General features: G+C 50.4%; 1 protein-coding gene across 1 annotated transcript in view; it reads left to right on the forward strand.

Annotated features, from left to right (window-relative positions):
• The window catches only part of dgat2 (diacylglycerol O-acyltransferase 2), a 52,337-nt gene extending 48,555 nt beyond the window's left edge, over window positions 1–3,782 (forward strand). The window contains exons 6-8 of the mRNA XM_070891348.1: window positions 423–451; window positions 2,031–2,233; window positions 3,628–3,782. Coding sequence (XP_070747449.1) covers window positions 423–451; window positions 2,031–2,233; window positions 3,628–3,782 — 387 coding nt within the window. The remainder of the gene's footprint in view (window positions 1–422; window positions 452–2,030; window positions 2,234–3,627) is intronic.
• Window positions 3,783–21,113: the final 17,331 nt, after the last annotated feature.

Here is a 21,113-nt window from a genome sequence, read left to right on the forward strand (position 1 = left end):
AGAGGGGGTTGGGGTTGGAGCGAGGGAGAGAGTCGGGGCAGCGGGAGGGGTGGGGGAGGTGGGAAGAGCGTCTGGGCCTGCTTCCAGCACCACATGGAGGGAATGATGTGCACGGGGGGAGGGGGGTTGCGGCTTGACAGGTGCACGTCTGTCAAAAAAAGTGCAGTATAAATAGTTACACTGTTAAGCTGGTGGATGGGAGGGGGGCGATCAAGCCGCCTGCTTTGTCCTGGATGGCGTCGAGCTTCTCGAGTGTTTTTGGAGCCGATATATTTCCAAGTCAGGATGGTGTGAGACTCCTGCCGCCTTGTACTCTTTCTCTCCCTTCCCCTGGGTTAGGTTTGGAAAGAAAACAGCACACGCACACGCACACCGCCACACGCACACGCACACCACCGCACCCTTGACCAATTCATGAATAGTTGATCAAGGTTTGTCAGAAGGTGGTTGGGTAAGTCCCAATCTGTTATCTGGGACCCAAAACATTACTTCTCTTCCAACGCGATCGCGCCGTATTTCCAAACGCGTCTCCGCACAGGTCTGCTCTCTGTTGTATTTCACTAACACTGACCGCTGTTCCATAGGATGCACTGCTCCAACTCTGACCCCTTGACCATCCCTGATTATAATCGCCCCACCATCGGTGGCCGTGCCTTCAGCTGCCTGGGCTCCAAGCTCTGGAACTCCCTCCCTAAACCTCTCCGCCTCTCTATCTCTCGTTCCTGCTTAAAACCTACCTGCTTGACCAAGCTTTTGGTCATCTGCACTAAGAACATAAGAAATAGGAGCAGGAGTCGGCCATTCGGCCCCTCGAGCCTGCTCCGCCATTTAATAAGACCATGGCTGATCTGATCATGGACTCGGCTCCACTTCCCTGCCCGCTCCCCATAACCCTTTACTCCCTTATCGCTCAAAAATCTGTCTATCTCCGCCTTAAATATATTCAATGACCCAGCCTCCACAGCTCTCTGGGGCAGAGAATTCCACAGATTTACAATCCTCTGAGAGAAGATATTCCTCCTCATCTCAGTTTTAAATGGGCGGCCCCTGATTCTGAGACTATGCCCCCTAGTTTTAGTTTCCCCCATCAGTGGAAATATCCTCTCTGCATCCATCTTTGTCGAGCCCCCTCACTATCTTATGTTTCGATAAGGTCACCTCTCATTCTTCTGAACTCCAATGAGTAGAGGCCCAACCTACTCAACTTTTCCTCATAAATCAACCCCCTCATCTCCGGAATCAACCGAGTGAACCTTCTCTGAACTGCCTCCAATGCAAGTATATCCTTCCTTAAATACGGAGACCAAAACTGTACGCAGTACTCCAGGTGTGGCCTCACCAATACCCTGTACAGTTATAGCAGGACTTCTCTGCTTTTATACTCTATCCCCCCCTTTGCAATAAAGGCCAACATTCCATTTGCCTTCCTGATCACTTGCTGTACCTGCATACTAACTTTTTGTGTTTCATGCACAAGGAACCCCAGGTCCCTCTGTACTGTCTATAATATCTCCTATGTGGCCTTGTGTCAAATTCTATTTGATAATCGCTCCTGTGAAGCACCTTAGAAACATAGAAAATAGGTGCAGGAGTAGGCCATTTGGCCCTTGGAGCCTGCACCGCCATTAAATAAGATCATGGTTGATCATTTACCTCAGTACCCCTTTCCTGCTTTCTCTCCATACCCCCTTGAACCCCTTAACCGTAAGAGCCATATCTAACTCCCTCTTGAACAGATCCAGTGAACTGGCATCAACAACTCTCTGCGGGAGGGAATTCCACAGGTTAACAACTCTCTGAGTGAAGAAGTTTCTCCTCATCTCAGTCCTAAATGGCTTACCCCTTATCCTAAGACTGTGTCCCCTGGTTCTGGACTTCCCCAACATCGGGGACATTCTTCCCGCATCTAACCTGTCCAGACCATGTTAAAGGTGCTATATAAATGCAAGTTCTTGTAAGGGGGGTGGGTGGGGGAAGGCGAAGGAAAGGGAATAACAATTGTCTAGAATTTCCTTTTTTTTTCTTGGCAGAGCCGATTTGGTCCCTGTTTACACTTTTGGTGAGAATGAAGTTTACCGGCAGATTATCTTCAAGGAAGGCAGCTTGATGCGAGCGATACAGAAAAAGTTCCAGAAGCTGATTGGATTTGCCCCCTGCGTTTTCCAAGGCCGGGGCTTTTTCTCCAGCAGCTCCTGGGGCCTCGTGCCTTACGCCAAGCCCATTTGCACTGTGGGTACGTGATTCCAGGCCGAGATCAAGAGATTATTGGAGTCCCGCGGAATCCAGGGCTATGGGGATCAGGCGGGAAAGTGGCGCTGAGGTCGAAGGTCAGCCATGATCACATTGAATGGCGGAGCAGGCTCGAGGGGCCGAATGGCCGACTCCGGCTCCTATTTCTGATGCCCACCACCAGAGGGCGCTGTCCTCAACCCGGTGCTTTTAGTTTCATGCTTTCACGCGTTTATTTTGTCACTCAAACTTTAGTGTGTTTTATTTTAAAGCGTTGATTTGTGGCTCATTTTGGGGGTCAGTTGTGGGAGGGGGACAGGGGGCCGATGGTGCGGGGTGGAACCCTGCGGCGGTGGGGAAACCGAGGCCAGTTGGAGTAAGGGGCATTTTCCCAACATTTCAACAGTGACTGCACTTGAGAAAGTACATCATTGGCTGAACAACGCTTACGAAAGAAAAGACTTTCATTTCTATAGTGCCTTTCACAACCTCCGGACGTCCCGAAGCGCTTTACAGCCAGTCATACTTTTTGAAATGTAGTCGCTGTTGTAATGTGGGAAACGCGGCAGGCAATTTGCGCACAGCAAACTCCCACAAACAGCAATGTGATAATGACCCAGATAATCTGTTTTTTATTTTTGTTGTTTGAGGGATAAATATTGGCCCCAGGACACCCGAGATAACTCCCCCTGCTCTTCTTCTAAATAATGGCCGTGGGATTTTTTACGTCCACCTGAGAGAGCAGATGGGGCCTCAGTTTAACGTCTCATCCGAAAGGCGGCACCTCCGACAGTGCGGCACTCCCTCAGTACTGCCCTTTCGACAGTGAGGCACTCCCTCAGTACTGCCCCTCCGACAGTGCGGCACTCCCTCAGTACTGCCCCTCCGACAGTGCGGCACTCCCTCAGCACTGCCCCTCCGACAGTGCGGCGCTCCCTCAGCACTGCCCCTCCGACAGTGCAACGCTCCCTCAGCACTGCCCCTCCGACAGCGCGCCGCTCCCTCAGCACTGCCCCTCCGACAGCGCAGCACTCCCTCAGTACTGCCCCTCCGATAGCGCAGCACTCCCTCAGCACTGCCCCTCCGACAGCGCAGCGCTCCCTCAGCACCGCCCCTCCGACAGCGCGGCGCTCCCTCAGCGCTGCCCCTCCGACAGCGCGCCCCCTCAGTACTGCCCCTCCGACAGCGCAGCACTCCCTCAGCACTGCCCCTCCGACAGCGCGGCGCTCCCTCAGCGCTGCCCCTCCGACAGCGCGCCCCCTCAGTACAGCAGTGGGAGTGTTGGCCTCGATTGTTGTGCTGACGTCAATGAGGTGGAGGTGGAGGTGCTTTATGAATGCAAGTCTTTTTTTCCCCTGTCTTTACTGCGTAGTTTAAACATCCTTTGAATTTTTGCAGTGGGGGAGCCAATTACAGTTCCCCGGATTGAAAACCCCAGTGCAGAAGACGTGGACATCTATCATCAAATGTACATCCGTTCGCTCGCCAAACTCTTCAACAAGCACAAGACTAAATTCGGCTGTAGCGAGTCTGACTGGCTGGAGGTGGTTTGAAAGAACTCTATTTGTAAACCCTCCCCTTCGCCACTCGCTGGGAAACCCCCTCACCCCCCCCCCGCCTCCCCCCCCCCCCCCCCGGAAGAAGAATGATTTCACCACAGTTTTTCGCCCTTTTTAACTTTCCAAAAACAAGCTTAAATCCTGCCACACATGTGCACTACCGAATAACTCGAGGAAACCATCGTTACTTTCTGCCGAGAAATGTTTCGTTCTTGTTCACCGGAGCAAAAAAGATGTTAAGCCGTAATTGTCGCGCGCCTCAGAAAATGTCAATGTTGTTGCGGTTATTATTTGTTTTTTTTTTTTAAATTGTCGTTCAATAACGTTCCGGAACAACCACGTGGCTGTCTGAGACTCCCGTGCTCAACGCTTGCCGGTTTCTCGATGGCAAAAACACGCATGGGCAGAGGGCTTGAATGCGCATGGGCAGAGGGCTTGAATGCGCATGGGCAGAGGGCTTGAATGCGCCGCGCAGCCCCTTAAAGGGGCCATATACCCCCCCCCCCCAAAAATGGCCGCGATCATTGGTCATATACAATCTACGTAATTATGCCTAATCACTTCCTGTAATCGGGTTGGTAATGTACGGGGGTTTTATTTTCAAGCAATATGTGGGAGGACTGTTTAATAATGCACAAGCAATGCAATGATCTATTTCCCCCCACCCTCTCTCTTTCCAACTGCAATTATGTGTCCACAAGAAAAAGCCAAAGTCTCCGATTTACCCGACTGCTTTTTGCACCTTGATTATTGTGTTTAATTTACATTGCTCCCTTTGTAATTTTAATATTTAAAGGGGAGGGGAAGAAGGAGTGGGGGGGGGGGCGGGCATTGGGGTGGGAAGGTGAATATTCAGTCCCATTCAGTATTAAAATGATGATTAGCACTACAACAGGGTAATTGTGCAATAAGAACTGATAAATTCTACCGCCGTGCCAATGTAATGGGGCTTTAGACCAGCATCTCTCGGGAATCTGGAGCCAAGCACATTGATGAACAAGGGGGCCAGGGCGAGAGGGGTGTGGTGGTGGGGGGGGGGGGGGTAACTGGTTGAGGGAAAGCAAGAATGAATCTGCCCGCCTGTTCAGCGCACCGCAGTGTTCTCACGGGACTTCGTTAGCATATGGATCGCGCGCACTATCATAGGAAAAAGGAAAATTGAGTTATGCTAATTCGCTAATGTTACGTGACGCTCTTAATTCATCGCCTCCCAAGTTGGCAGGGGTGGACCTCCTTGCGACCCCCCCAACCGCCCCCCCGTGCCAGTGCTAACGCTGTACAAATGCCGTGGGGCGTTCAGCAACCCCCCCCCCCCCCTACCCCCCCAGGTGAAATTGCATGAGCCCCGAGCCAGCGAACGGCACAACTAATGCAGTGACAGCATCTGAGAGCGCTGGTCCTTCAGGGCGCCGACCTGTCGCGAGCGTTCGCTGCTCGCGCTCAAACTGACACCGGTCAAGCAGGGGCAGCCCCAGCGCCGTCGTCTAGTGAATGGCGGGGGGGGGGCCAGAAACCGAACCCTTTACACGGATCGAACGCTGACTGCGTCTCGCGTGTATATAGTGCCTTTTTTTTCAAACAATGTCACCAGGTGCTACGCGGAGGTGATACTAAAGATAGCCTGGGTTTGGAAGGACAAAATCTATAGTGCGAGGCAGGTGGGTGGGGGGCTAGATATCTTCTCCGTGGTTTCAAAGTGTTGCGCCGACCATTTGCACTTTTCTGAAATCTTCGTGACAGCAGCACTCATTGTGCAACGTGAATAGAATGGTGTGTTCTATTGTGTCACTTCCCACCATTCTCTCTATAGCCCCTGTTTTCTACTTTTTAAAATGAGAAATTTGTTTACACCCTGCCATTTAAAGGGAAGCCATATTGTACTCTGTTTTTAAAATGAACTGTTAATCGGGGTGTGTGGGGCTTGGATGCTGGCGACATTTACTGATTCATAGTGCCCGATATTCGATAAAGCTTCTGTATTTTCTGGTCTTATCCTCTGCCTTATCTTCCTCTCTTTCCCCCCCCACCCCCCCCCCCCCATCCTCACTCTTTCCCCCCCCCCCCATCCTCACTCTTCCCCCGCCCCCCCATCCTCACTCTTCCCCGCTCCCCATCCTCACTCTTACCCCCCTCCTTCCTCTCTCCATCCCCCTCCCCTCACTCCCCCCCCCATCCTCACTCTTTCCCCCCCCCCCCCCATATCCTGTCTCTTCCCCTCCCCCTCTCCTTCCTCTCTCCCTCCCCCTCTCCTTCCTCTCTCCCTCCCCCTCCCCCTCCCCGTCCCCTCTCTCTTACCCCCCCCCTCTCTCTTGTCCTCTTTTCCCCTCCCCGTCCTCTCTCCCTCCCCCTCCCCCTCCCCGTCCTCTATCCCTTCCCCCCCCGTCCCATCCCCCTCCCCCTACCCCCCCGTCCTCTCTCCCTCCCTCCCTCCCCCGTCCTCTCTCTCTCCCTCCCTCCCTCCCCCCCCCCCTCCTCTCTCCCTCCCTCCCTCCCTCCCCCCCCCCGTCCTCTCTCCCTCCCTCCCTCCCTCCCTCCCCCCCCCCGTCCTCTCTCCCTGCCTCCCTCCCCCCTCCCCGTCCTCTCTCTCTCCCTCCCTCCCCCCCTCCCCGTCCTCTCTCCCTTCCCCCTCCCCCTACCCCCCCGTCCTCTCTCCCTCCCTCCCTCCCTCCCCCCTCCCCGTCCTCTCCCCCTCCCCCTCCCCCCGCCCCGTCCTCTTTTCCCCCCCCCCACCCCCTCCACAGCAGAAACAGTGCAAGTTCAAAAAGTACTTTTTTGTACCAACCTGTGGAGTTAAAATAAACCTTTTTTAAAAAAAAACAAAAGTCCAAGTTTGTGTCATCAGGGTTTGTTATGAAGGGGTTTGTGTTTACGATGTTACAACAACAACTTGCATTTATATTGCGCCTTTAACGTACTGAAACGTCCCAAGGCACTTCACAAGAGCGATTATAAGAACATGGGTATTGGTGAGGCCACACCTGGAGTACTGCGTACAGTTTTAGTCTCCGTATTTAAGGAAGGATATACTTGCATTGGAGGCTGTTCAGAGAAGGTTCACTTGGTTGATTCTGGAGATGAGAGGGTTGATTTATGAGGAAAGGTTGAGCAGGTTGGGCAATAAGAGGTGATCTTATTGAAAAATGTAAGATTCTGAGGGCGGCTCAACAAAGTAGATGCAGAGAGGATGTTTCCCCTCGTGTGGGGGAATCTAGAACTAAGGGGCATTATTTTGGAATAAGGGGTCGCTCATTTAGAACTGAGATGAGGAGAAATTTCTTCTGAGGGTTGTGAATCTGTGGAATTCTCTGCCCCAGAGAGCTGTGGAAGCTGGGTCATTGAACATATTTGAGGCGGAGATAGACAGATTTTTGAGCGATAAGGGAGTAAAGGGTTATGGAGCGGGCAGGGAAGTGGAGCTGAGTCCATGATTGGATCAGCCATGACCTTATTGAATGGCGGAGCAGGCTCGAGGGGCCGTATGGCCTACTCCTGATACTAATTCTTATGTTCTTATGTAACATAAGAATCAGGAGTAGGCCATACGGCCCCTCGAGCCTGCTCCGCCATTCAATAAGATCACGGCTGATCTACCTCAAGAAGGCGGCTCACCACCACCTTCTCAAGGGGCAATTAGGGATGGGCAATAAATGCCGGCCTTGCCAGCGACGCCCACATCCCAGGAATGAAAAAAAAAAGCAAGCATTACTAATTGGAGAGTTAGAGAAGGTGACTGAAGGTGAGTTGCAGAGACTTTCAGAGGGGGGAGGTGGGGGGATAGAGTGATAGGAAGGTGGAGAGGTTTAAGAACACATGAACATAAGAATTAGGAGCAGGAGTCGGCTATTCGGTCCCTCGAGCCTGCTCCGCCATTCAATGAGATCACGGCTGATCTTCGACCTCAACTCCACTTTCCCGCCCAATCCCCATATCCCTCGATTCCCCGAGAGTCCAAAAATCTGTCGATCTCAGCCTTGAATACACTCAACAACTGAGCCTCCACAGCCCTCTGGGGTAGAGAATTCCAAAGATTCACCACCCTCTGAGTGAGGAAATCCCTCCTCATCTCAGTCCTAAATGGCCGACCCCTTATCCTGAGACTGTGACCCCTGGTTCTAGACTCTCCAGCCCAGGGGGAAACATCCTCCCTGCATCTACCCTGTCAAGCCCCCTCAGAAACTTACTTGTTTCAATGAGATCACCCCTCATTCTTCTAAACTCCAGAGAATATCGGCCCAATCTACGCAATCTCTCCTCATAGGACAACCCTCACATCCCAGGAATCAGTCTACTTATCAAACAAAATTTGACACCGGGTGACATGAGGAAATATTCTCCTTGGAACAGAGAAGGTTAAGCGATGACATAATGGAGACTTTCAAGGTTTTGAGGGTAAATTTTGAGAAGAAAGATTGCCAGGACTGGAGAATTTTGGCGATGAGGAAAGATTGGATAGGCTAGGTTTGTTTTCTTTGGAAGAGAGGAGGCTGAGGGGAGATTTAATTGAGGTGGTTAAGATTAGGGGCCTAGATAGAGTGGAAAGAAAGGACCTATTTCCCTTAGCAGAAGGGTCAAAAACCAGGGGGCATGGATTTAAAGTAATTGGGGGGAAGTTTTGAGGGGAAATGTTTTCACCCAGAGGGTGGTGGGGGTCTGGAACTCACTGCCTGAAAGGGTGGTAGAGGCAGAAACCCTCACCACATTTTAAAAAGTACTTGGATGTGCACTTGAAGTGCCGTAACCTACAGGGCTACGGACCAAGAACTAGAAAGTGGGATTAGGCTGGGTAGCTCTTGATTGGCCGGCACAGACATGTTGGGCCAAAATGGCCTCCTTCCGTGCTGTAAATTTCTATGATTTTTTGCAATAGGGAGAAATGATTCCCTGGGGTCATTGATTCAATATCATAGGCTAACGATCCAGATGGGAGATGAGGAGAAATGTTTTCACTCGGAGAGTTGTGGGGTACTGGAACGCTCTCCCTGAAAAGTTGCTGGGAGCTGATTCTGTCAATAATTGTCAAAGGCAGTTGGGCAGGTTCTGGGGTATGAGGAACTGACAGCGTCACAGACAGCAAGTGGGGGGATGTGGGACTTAAGCCCGACTGCTCTTTCACAGAGCCGGCACAGGAACGACGGGCTAAATGGCCTCCTTCTGTGCGGTGCGTATCTGCGATTCTACGATTAGGGCAGGTGACCAAAATCGTTTTAAGGAGTGTCCAGAAGGAGGAGGAAGAGGGAGAGAGGGTAGATAACGGAAAAACAATGGCCCTGAAATTCTGTTTCGGCCTTCCCGCGTGCATTTTAGAGAAAAAAATACGCACCTACCTGACGCTGCTGTCCGCGTTGGACATTCCGATGCTGAGGCCAATCCTGACTGCCAGTCGCAGCGCATGCACCTCGACGCATGCGCAGGCCGACAGCTGGAGTCACATGGCTCTGGACAGCCAATCATAGGAGTAGGAGTTCCGCAGGGTCCTAAACTCCTATTACTATGATTGTGATAGAGCCCGAAACTCAGCCTGTCTTTAAAAAAAAACAAATAATTTCCTGATTTTTAAAAAAAAATGTTTTTATTAACTTACCGTTGTGGGGAGGGTTTTTAATAAAATATTTTAATAACTTTATTTTTATATGTTTTTGTGTTTTTTTTTTTAAAACACTTGCCCCTGTAAAAGTAGGCTATGCACCTGCTTTTTCAGGCTCAAGATTTTTGAGGACATTTGTAAGCGTAAATATCGGAAATTTCCACTTACAAATGTCCTCGCTCCCGAGATACGGAGGATCTGTCAAGCCAGAAACTTGACAGATCGGAAATGCCGGTTTTCAGCGCATGTGCATTGCCTGCCGAAAACCGGCTTTTCCGATGCTTTCCCGGGTCTGTAGGAACTCCGTACGGGAGTGAGAAAGCGGGTTGTGTAGAGGACACAGAGAGGCTGCAAAGAGATTTAGATAGGTTAAGCAAATGGGCTAAGGTTTGGCAGATGGAATACAATGTCGGAAAGTGTGAGATCATCCACCTTGGGGGGGGGGGGGGGGGAAAAACAGTAAAAGGGAATATTATCTGAATGGGGAGAAATTACAACATGCTGGAGTGCAGCGGGACCTGGGGGTCCTTGTGCATGAATCCCAAAAAGTTAGTTTGCAGGTGCAGCAGGTAATCAGGAAGGCGAATGGAATGTTGGTCTTCATTGCGAGAGGGATGGAGTATAAAAGCAGGGAGGTCCTGCTGCAACTGTATAGGGTATAGGTAAGGCCGCACCTGGAGTACTGCGTGCAGTTTTGGTCACCTTACTTAAGGAAGGATATACTAGCTTTGGAGGGGGTACAGAGACGATTCACTAGGCTGATTCCGGAGATGAGAGGGTTACCTTATGATGATAGATTGAGTAGATTGGGTCTTTACTCGTTGGAGTTCAGAAGGATGAGGGGTGATCTTATAGAAACATTTAAAATAATGAAAGGGAAAGACAAGATAGAGGCAGAGAGGTTGTTTCCACTGGTAGGGGAGACTAGAACTAGGGGGCACAGCCTCAAAATATGGGGGAGCCAATTTAAAACAGAGTTGAGAAGGAATAATTTCTTCGAGGTTTGTGAATCTGTGGAATTCTCTGCCCAAGGAAGCAGTTGAGGCTAGCTCATTGAACGTATTCAAGTCACAGATAGATTTTTAACTAATAAGGGTATTAAGGGTTATGGGGAGCGGGTGGGTAAGTGGAGTTGAGTCCACGGCCAGATCAGCCATGATCTTGTTGAATGGCGGAGTAGGCTCGAGGGGCTAGATGGCCTACTCCTGTTCCTAATTCTTATGTTCTTATGACCCGGGAGGCCGGAATTGTTGGCCCAATATGCCCTCTGGTGGGGTGGGAAATTAAGAACAAAGGGGACGTGATAAAATTAGAGCTCGGCCATTTCGAGTGAAATCGTGAAGCACTTATTCCCCAGAGTGGGTAGAGGAATTCTCTTCCCAAATAGGCTGTCGATGCTGGGGTCAATTGGAGCTTCCAAAACTGAGCTGGATAAATCTTTGTTGGGCAAGGGGTTCAAGGGATATGCAGCCAGGGCTAAATGGAGTTTGGGGTGCAGATCAGCCATGATCTCACTGAACAGTGGAGCAGGCTGGAGGGGCTGTGTGGCCTCCTCTTGTTGCTAAGAGTAAGTGGCAAACGTTACAATCCCTCTGCAAGAAATTGTCAAACCGGGACAACTTAGCGCTTGCAACGGTATTGGGGCCACTCAGCATGGATTTGTGAAGGAATGGACTGATTAAAAGTGCATTCACGCACTTACTGAGAAGGCAGTGTTGTGCTGCATTGGAACTTTCAAAAAGCATTTGAAAAAGTGCCACAGGAGAGGCTACATTAACACACTTCAAAAAGTACTGAATGTTGTAAAAAGGTGTACTATAAATGCAAGTTCGTTCTTTCTAAGGCTCCTGGCAAAGGGATTATAGATAGGTTAAGTGAGTGGGCAGAAATTTGGCAGATAGACGGGGGCCGTAATTCAGGGTCTCCGAGACCCATTTGCAGCGGCCATTCCTAAAAATCGAATGGCCACCACTTTGGGGTCAACTACGCGACCCGACCTAATTCAGGTCGGGGATTTTTCGGCCTGGACCCTATTCCGTCCAAGTTAAGGCACCGCTAATTTAACGTAATGAAAAGATACTTACCAGCCATTTGCAGCTCCATCCGTCGATCCCCAGCCGCGCGGTACCAACAGGTTTCTCTGCCAGTGCGCTATCTCCGAATCCAGCGCGGCCACCCTTAAAGGGGAGGGCCCACTGCCGTGGACACAATGGAGGAATTTTTGCCGGACGATTTGCCGATGGGGTTGGCACAATACTGCACCCCCCCCCCCCCCAACCCCTCCTCCGGTTTGGCCGGTGTACCAACGGGCAGCCTGGCAAAGTCCTGACGATGGATCTACTCACCGTACCAGGAGTTCCCGCGTTACGCCACTCAAAAACTCACAGGCACGCCAGCTTTCTGCTGGACCTGAATTTCGGCCCCTGGACCTGATGCCTTACATCCGAGGGTCTTAAAAGAAATGGCTGCAGAGATAGTGGATGCATTGGTTGTAATCTACCAAAATCCCCTGGATTCTGGGGCGGTCCCAGCAGATTGGAAAACCGCAAATGTAACGCCCCTGTTTTAAAAAAAAAGAGGCAGACAAAAAACAGGAAACTATAGACCAGTTAGCCTAACATCTGTCGTTGGGGAAAATGCTGGAGTCCATTATTCATCATCATAGGCACATTCTCTAGAAATCGAGGAAGACTTGCTTCCACTCTAAAAGTGAGTTCTCAGGTGATTGAACTGTCCAATACGGGAATTACAGGTGGGACAGACAGTGGTTGGAGGAAAGGGTGGGTGGGGAGTCTGGTTTGCCGCACGCTCCTTCCGCTGCCTGCGCTTGGTTTCTGCACGCTCTCAGTGACGAGACTCGAGGTGCTCAGCGCCCTCCCGGATGCTCTTCCCAATTTGCTTTCCCACCCATCTTTGTATCATCAGCAAACCTGCCTACATTACACTCGGTCCCTTCATCCAAGTCATTAATATAGATTGTAAATAATTTAGGACCCAGCACCGATCCCTGCAGCACCCCACTAGTTATTGTTTTCCAACTGGAAAATGACCCATTTATCCCGACTCTCTGTTCTCTGTTAGTGAGCCAATCCTCTATCTATGCTAATATATTGCCCCCAACCCTGTGAACTTTTATCTTGTGCAGTAACCTTTTATGTGGCACCTTATCAAATGTCTTCTGGAAGTCCAAATACACCACATCCACTGGTTCCCCCTTTATCCACCCTGCTCGTTACATCCTCAAAAAACTTCAGCAAATTTGTCAAACCTGATTTCCCTTTCATAAAACCACGCTGACTCTGCTTGACTGAATTATGCTTTTTCAAATATCCCGCTACTTAATAATGGACTCCAGCATTTTCCAATGACAGATGTTAGGCTAACTGGTATATAGTTTCCTGCTTTCTGTCTGCCTCCTTTTTTAAATAGGGACGTTACATTTGCGGTTTTCCAATCCGCTGGGGTTGACCCAGAATCCAAGAAATGTTGGTAGATTACAACTAATGCATCCACTATCTCTGCAGCCACTTCTTTTAAGACCCTAGGATGCAGGCCATCAGGCCCAGGGGACGTCCACCTTTAGTCCCATTATTTTACCGAGTACTACATCATTAGTAATGGTGATTGTATTAAGTTCCTTCCTCCCTGTAGCTCCTTGATTATCCACTATTGGGATGTTTTTAGTGTCTTCTACCGTGAAGACCGATACAAAATATAGATGAAGGAGTTGTCTTATGAGGAAAGTTTGAGCAGGTTGGGCCACACCTGGAGTACTGTGTACAGTTTTGGTCTCCGTATTTAAGAAAGGATATACTTGCATTGGAGGCAGTACAGAGAAGGTTCACGAGGCTGATTTCTGAGATGAGGGGGTTGTCATATGAGGAAAGGTTGAGCAGGTTGGACTGACACTCATTAGAGTTTAGAAGAATGAGAGGTGATCTTATTGAAACGTATAAGATTCTGAGGGGACTTGACAGGGTAGATCAGAGAGGATGTTTCCCCTCGTGGGGGAATCTAGAACTAGGGGGCATAGTTTCAGAATAATGGGCTGCCCATTTAAGGTGGAGATGAAGAGGAATTTCTTCCCACAGAGGGTCGTGAATCTTTGGAATTCTGTAGACAAATAGACAGATTTTTGAACTATAGGGGAGTCAAGGGTTATGGGGAACAGGCAGGGAAGTGGAGCTGAGTCCATGATCAGATCAGCCATGATCGTATTAAATGGTGGAGCAGGCTCGAGGGGCCAAATGGCCTACTCCTGCTCCTATTTCTTATCTTCTTCTGGCATTTAAGGTAAGAGACCAACTGAGCCATGGCTGACACCTATTAACAAGAACCGGTCCCATTGGACCAAGTCATGATGAACCAATCCAAGCAACGTCCATTTATTCCAATTTATCTTCCAGCCATTCCCCACTCCCTTTGGTGTCAGCCGTGGCTCAGGGGGCAGCACTCTCGCCTCTGAGTCAGAAGGATGTGGGTTCAAGTCCCACTCCAGGGACTGAAGCACAAAAATCTAGGTTGACACTCCCAGTGCAGTGCTGAGGGAGCGCTGCACTGTCAGAGGAGCAGTACTGAGAGAGCACAGCATTGTCGGAGGGGCAGTGCTGAGGGAGCGCCGCACTGTCAGAGGGGCAGTACTGAGGGAGTGCTGCACTGTCGGAGGGGCAGTACTGAGCAACGCCACACTTTCGGAAGAGACATTAAAAACGAGAACTGTCTGCTCTCTCAGGTGGACGAAAAAGATCGCACGGCCACTATTTCGAAGAAGAGCAAGGGGAGTTCTCCCCGGTGTCCTGGGGCCAATATTTATCCCTCAGTCAACATCACTAAAACAGATTATCTGGTCATTATCACATTGCTGTTTGTGGAAGCTTGCTGTGCACAAATTGGCTGCCGCGTTTCCCACATTACAACAGTGACTACGCTTCAAAAGTACTTCATTGGCTGTAAAGCACTTTGGGACGTAATGAGTTATTGGAAGGCGCTATAGAAATGCAAGTCTTTTTTTTAATGGCATAATAACGGCCACAACTTGAATATCCAAAAGAAATGCTTTTCAGCACGGCTGTTATATCAATGGACCAGCGGGCCTGGGACATCACGGCTCCCCGACCTGCGAGAGAACAGCTCCGCAGGTCGGCAAGTATCAGAGTTGGATTGGCTTACCACTTCAACCTCCAGCGCAAGCTGCTCCAACTTTGCGCCGATTTTGAGACGGACGACTGGGTGCCGTCATCGAACCCCCGATCGCCATTTTGGAGCGTGGGCAGGAACACCGGCAGGGCCGAGGTACAGAGAGGAGTGGGAAGGTCGGGCGGAGGTGCGACAGATGAGGCTGCAGGGCCCAGGAGAGCCGAGGGCCCTGGGGCAGTGCGATTTGTGTGCAGTACTGGGTCCCGTGCAGCAGAGCTGGTCTCCAGTCGTCCTGGTTAACCCTTGCCACTGGACCAAGACCTAGCTCTGTCAAACCCGTGTGGTGGCTGGTGTGCAACGGTCACCTCACGTTAAAAAAATCCACGCACAGGCATCTTCCACCCCCTCAATTGAAGTTCAGGACTGGAACATCAGGTCCTTCATCGAAACATCTGTGAACTCGGGGAAGCAAGTCATCCTCGTTCGAGGGACCGCCTATGATGATATATCAATGCATATAGAATGCAACAGGACAAGAGGAGGTCTGTGCCGGTTCTTTGAAAGAGCTAATCAAAATAGTCCCACTCCCCTGCTCCTTCCCCGTAGCCCTGCAAAATGAGGTCCTTACTGCTAGGGGGATCAAGGGGTATGGCGAGAAAGCAGGAATGGGGTACTGAAGTTGAATGTTCAGCCATGAACTCATTGAATGGCGGTGCAGACTAGAAGGGCCGAATGGCCTACTCCTGCACCTATTTTCTATGTTTCTATGTTTCTATGTTTACTTCTGTTGTGAAGGTGTTATGTGCTGATTGCACCACGAGATGGCACCCCAGTCATTCGTATCCAACTTCAGTTTTGGCTCAAAGCCCATCTCATTGACCCAGTGCACAAGTTATGCTGTAAAAAGAAACCAAAATGTATAGGATGAAGTATATCTGAATGGTGTGCGGGACGGTTCAGAGTGCAGTGACTGTGGTATCATGTAAACTGTAATTTTTGGTTGATAATGTTGCTGTGTTCCAAGCCTTGGTGTCAAATTTGACCCTGAAACAAGCTTTTCACCAAATATCCTCCCCATTAACTAAGACCACCTATTTCCTCCTCTGTAACATCGCCCGTCTCCGCCCTTGCCTCAGCTCACCCGCTGCTTAAGCCCTCATCCATGCCTTTGTTACCTCTAGATTTCACTATTCCAACGCACTCCTGGCTGGCCTCCCACATTCTACCCGACGTAAACTAGAGGTGATCCAAAACTCGGCTGCCCCGTGTCCTAACTCGCACCCAGTCCCGCTCACCCATCACCCCCTGTGCTCACTGCCCCGTGTCCTAATTTGCACCCAATCCCGCTCGCCCATCACTCCCTGTGCTCACTGCCCCGTGTCCTAACTCGCACCAAGTCCCACTCACCCATCACACCCTGTGCTCACTGCCCCGTGTCCTAACTCGCACCAAGTCCCGCTCACCCATCACCCCCTGTGCTCGCTGCTCCCCGTGTCCTAACTCGCACCGAGTCCCGCTCACCCATCACCCCCTGTGCTCGCTGCTCCCCGCGTCCTAACTCGCACCAAGTCCCGCTCACCCATCACCCCCTGTGCTCGCTGCCCCGTGTCCTAACTCGCACCAAGTCCCGCTTACCCATCACCCCCTATGCTCGCTACCCCGTGTCCTAACTCGCACCAAGTCCCGCTCACCCATCACCCCCTGTGCTCGCTGCTCCCCGTGTCCTAACTCGCACCAAGTCCCGCTCACCCATCACCCCCTGTGCTCGCTGCTCCCCGTGTCCTAACTCGCACCAAGTCCCGCTCACCCATCACCCCCTGTGCTCACTGCCCCGTGTCCTAACTCGCACCAAGTCCCGCTCACCCATCACCCCCTGTGCTCGCTGCTCCCCGTGTCCTAACTCGCACCAAGTCCTGCTCACCCATCACCCACTGTGCTCGCTGCTCCCCGTGTCCTAACTCGCACCAAGTCCCGCTCACCCATCACCCACTGTGCTCGCTAACCTACATTGGCTCCCAGTTAAGCAACAGCTCTATTTTAAAATTCTCATCCTTGTTTACAAACCCCTCCATGGCCCTCGCCCCTCCCTATCTCTGTAATCTCCTCCAGCCCCACAACCCTCCGAGATCTCTGCGCTACTCTAATTCTGCCCTCTTGGGCATCCCTGATCACAATAGCTTCCCGTACCTTCTGTTGCCTGGGCCCCAAGCTCTGGAACTCCCTCCCTAAACCTCTCCGACTCTTTACCTCTCTTTGCTCCTTAAAACCTACCCTGTTGACCAAGCTTTTGGTCACCTGCGCTAATTTCTTCTTATGCGGCTCGGTGTCAATCTTTTCTTGGCTTATAACGCTCCTGTGAAGCACCGTGGGACGTCTCACTAGGTTAAAGGCGCTATATAAATACAAGTTGTTGTTGTTGATTGCGTGCATAACGCGTTGAATTTACACAGAAACATCGGAACAGGAGGAGGCCATTCAGCCACTCGAGCCTGTTCCGCCATTCAATTCGATCATGGCTGATCTGTATCTAATCTCGGAGTGACTATTTGTACAAACGCTTTTCTGTTCCTTCTGCGCCTGCGTCCTCTGGACTCCGCGTGCCCCCCCCCCCGGCCCCGGCCGCCGAAGCCGGAACTGGAGGTGGGGCCCCGCGATTGATTACGCTGCTTCATTTTCCGAGTGGGGGGGGGGGGGGGATGATGTGAGGGAGAGAGACAGAGCCTGGGGGCGAAGGGGAGGGCAGGGTACGAGAGAGAGACAGGGGGGAGGTGGGGTGGGTGTACGAGAGAGCTGGGTGGGGTGTGGGTAAGAGAGAGAGAGAGAGGAGTGAGGGAACTCAGATCATGTTCTTCCAAACCCCTTTACACCCACACCCGATTTCTCAGAAAGCTCAGTGCCTGTGTGACAAGGGACATCGTTGGAGCGGATGACATCTGGAAGTTACGACACTGTCACTATTCACTTCATACCCAATAAACCTGTTAACAATTCTGTCGCATGTTCCCCGATGTTGGTGAGGAGGACTGGGCTGGGCGTGCTGTTGTCGTGTCTGAAACCAGTGCCGAGTGGTCCATCCAGTTTTATTATTATTATTATTGTTCCTTGGAGTGGTTTGTTACCACTGAGTGTCTCGCTGGGCCATTGCAGAGGGACAGTGAAGAGCCAACCACATTGCTGTGGGTCTGGAGTCACATATCAGTCAGACCGGGTAGGGGCGGCAGATTTCCTTCCCGAAAGAACATTAGTGAACCGGATGGGTCTTTAACCACAATCCAGCAGTTTCACGGTTACCATTACTAACACTAGCTTTTTAATTTCCAGATTTATTTAATTAACTGAATTTAAATTCCCCAGCTGCCATGGTGGGATTTGAACTCAGGTCTATTGGATCATTGGTCCCGGCCTCTGGATTACTGGTCCAGTAATATTACCACTGTGCTACCATTCCCTGTGACACCTCTGTTAACCACCACGACAATATATCGATGCTAAAAACACTAAGGGGCTGAAATTGCCCCTTTCTGTACGGGCCGCGGCTATATGGCCCCACGGGTCGGTAAGGAATCACCGCTCAGTCAGCGCGGAAGGGGCCGCCATTTTGTAAATCGACCTCCTTTATGTCCTCCCTGTCTGGAGTAAAAATAAAACAGGGAAGGTGGCTAACAAGGGAAATTAAGGATAGTGTTAAATCCAAGGAAGAGGCATATAAATTGGCCAGAAAAAGCAGCAAACCTGAGGACTGGGGGAATTTAGTAATACAGCAGAGGAGGACAAAGGGTTTAATTAGGAGGGGGAAAATAGAGTATGAGAGGAAGCTTGCTGGGAACATAAAAACTGACTGCAAAAGCTTCTATAGATATGTGAAGAGAAAAAGATTAGTGAAGACAAATGTAGGTCCCTTGTAGTCAGGTTCAGGTGAATTTATAATGGGAACAAAGAAATGGTGGGCCAGTTAAACAAATACTTAGATTCTGTTTTCACGAAGGAAGACACAAATAACCTTCCGGAAATACTAGGGGACCGAGGGTCTAGTGAGAAGGAGGAACTGAAGGATATCCTTATAAATTGTGTTAGGGAAATTGATGGGATTGAAGGCTGATAAATCCCCGGGGCCAGATAGTCTGCATCCCAGAGTACTTGAGGCAGTGGCCCTAGAAATAATGGTTGCATTGGTGATCATTTTCCAACATTCTATCGACTCTCGATCAGTTCCTATGGACTGGAGGATAGCTAATGTAACACCACTTTTTAAAAAGGGAGGGAGAGAGAAAACAGGTAATTATAGACCGGTTAGCCTGACATCAGTAGTGGGGAAAATGTTGGAATCAATTATTAAAGATGAAATAGCAACGCATTCGGAAAGCAGTGACAGGATCGGTCCAAGTCAGCGTGGATTTATGAAAGGGAAATCATGCTTGACAAATCTTCTGGAATTTTTTGAGGATGTAACTAGTAGAGTGGACAAGGGAGAACCAGTGGATGTGGTGTATTTGGACTTTCCAAAGGCTTTTGACAAGGTCCCACACAAGAGATTGGTGTGCAAAATTAAAGCACATGGTATTGGGGGTAATGTACTGACGTGGATAGAGAACTGGTTGGCAGACAGGAAGCAGAGAGTCAGGATAAACGGGTCCTTTTCAGAATGGCAGACAGTGACTAGTGGGGTGCCGCAGGGCTCAGTGCTGGGACCCCAGCTCTTTACAATATACATTAATGATTTAGATGAAGGAATTGAGTGTAATATCTCAAAGTTTACAGATGACACTAAGCTGGATGGTGGTGTGAGCTGTGAGGAAGATGCTAAAAGGCTGCAGGGTGACTTGGACAGGTTAGTGAGTGGGCAAATGCATGGCAGATGCAGTATAATGTGGATAAATGTGAGGTTATCCACTTTGGGGGCAAAACCGCGAAGGCAGAATATTATCTAAATGACGGCAGATTAGGAAAAGGGGAGGTGCAACGAGAATTGGGTGTCATGATTCATCAGTCATTGAAAGTTGGCATGCAGGTACAGCAGGCGGTGAAGGTGGCAAATGGTATGTTGGCCTTCATAGCTAGAGGATTTGAGTATAGGAGCAGGGAGGTCTTACTGCAGTTGTACAGGGCCTTGGTGAGGCCTCACCTGGAATATTGTGTACCTTTTGGTCTCAGTTTTAGTCTCCTAATCTGAGGAAGGACATTCTTGCTATTGAGGGAGTGCAGCGAAGGTTCACCAGACTGATTCCCGGGATGGCAGGACTGACATATGAGGAGAGACTGGATCGACTTGGCCTTGATACACTGGAATTTGGAAGGATGATAGGGGATCTCATAGAAACTTACAAGATTCTGACGGGACTGGACAGGTTAGATGCGGGAAGAATGTTCCTGATGATGGGGAAGTCCAGAACCAGTGGACACAGTCTTAGGATAAGGGCTAGGCCATTTAGGACTGAGAGGAGGAGAAACTCCTTCACTCAAAGAGATGTTAACCTGTGGAATTCCCTACCGCAGAGAGTTGTTGATGCCAGTTCATTGGATATATTCAAGAGGGAGTTAGATATGACCCTTACGGCTAAAGGGATCAAGGGATATGGAGAGAAAGCAGGAAAGGGGTACTGAGGGAATGATCAGCCATGATCATATTGAATGGTGGTGCAGGCTCAAAGGGTCGAATGGCCTACTCCTGCACCTATTTTCTATGTTTCTATGGGCCCAAGTTTCCACGTGATTTGCGCCTGATTTTTAGGAGCAGCTGGTGGAGAACGGACTATCTTAGAAATCGCAATTCTCCACATTTTTTTTTCTGCAGTTCTAGTCAGGTAGAACAGTTCTACTTTGGAACAGAATTTTTTCTTCAAAAGGGGGCGTGTCTGGCCACTGACGTCTGATTTGAAAGTTTCCACAGTGAAAACGTACTCCAAACTAACTTAGAATGGAGCCAGTGAAGATTTTTGTAGAACTGAAAAAACCTGTTCTACACATTAAAAAATCAGGCGCAGGTTACAAATTAGGCGTCCAGAATGAGGTGGGGGAGGGGGGAGGTGAAGGGAACTCATTAAATTCTACAATAAATCCTTAGTTATACTTATACAAATATTATACAAATAAATCCAACCTGAATAAACATTTATAAGCAAAGAAAAGATTAAATAAACCATGTTCCTACCTGTGTGAAAGTTTTTCAGGCAGGCCTTTAGGAAGCGGTTTGCCGTCAGGACCGAAGGCTGAACGGGCCGGGCCCAAGATTTCGGGCAGGGCCCGTCCCCAGCACCAGAGGTAGGTGGCGTTGGGTCGGGTGGGGGAGAGAGGTTCGGTTCGGGTCGGCGGGGGAGGGAGGGAGAGAGGGGGAGGGACGGAGAGAGGGAGGGGGAGGAAGAGAGGGAGAGAGGGAGGGGGAGGGAGAGAGGGAGAGAGGGAGGTGGAGGGAGAGAGAGAGGGGGAGGGAGAGAGAGGGGGGGAGGGAGAGAGAGGGGGGGAGGGAGAGAGGGGGGGAGGGAGAGAGAGGGGGGAGGGAGAGAGGAAGGGAGAGAGGGAGGGGGGGAGGGAGAGAGGGAGGGAGGGAGGGAGGGAGGGAGGTCAGGTCGGATCCAGTTCGGGGGCGAGAGTAGAGTTGGGTCGAGTCG

Source organism: Pristiophorus japonicus, chromosome 10, assembly GCF_044704955.1.
Source record: "Pristiophorus japonicus isolate sPriJap1 chromosome 10, sPriJap1.hap1, whole genome shotgun sequence".
In the NCBI taxonomy this organism is placed as follows: Eukaryota; Metazoa; Chordata; class Chondrichthyes; family Pristiophoridae; genus Pristiophorus; species Pristiophorus japonicus.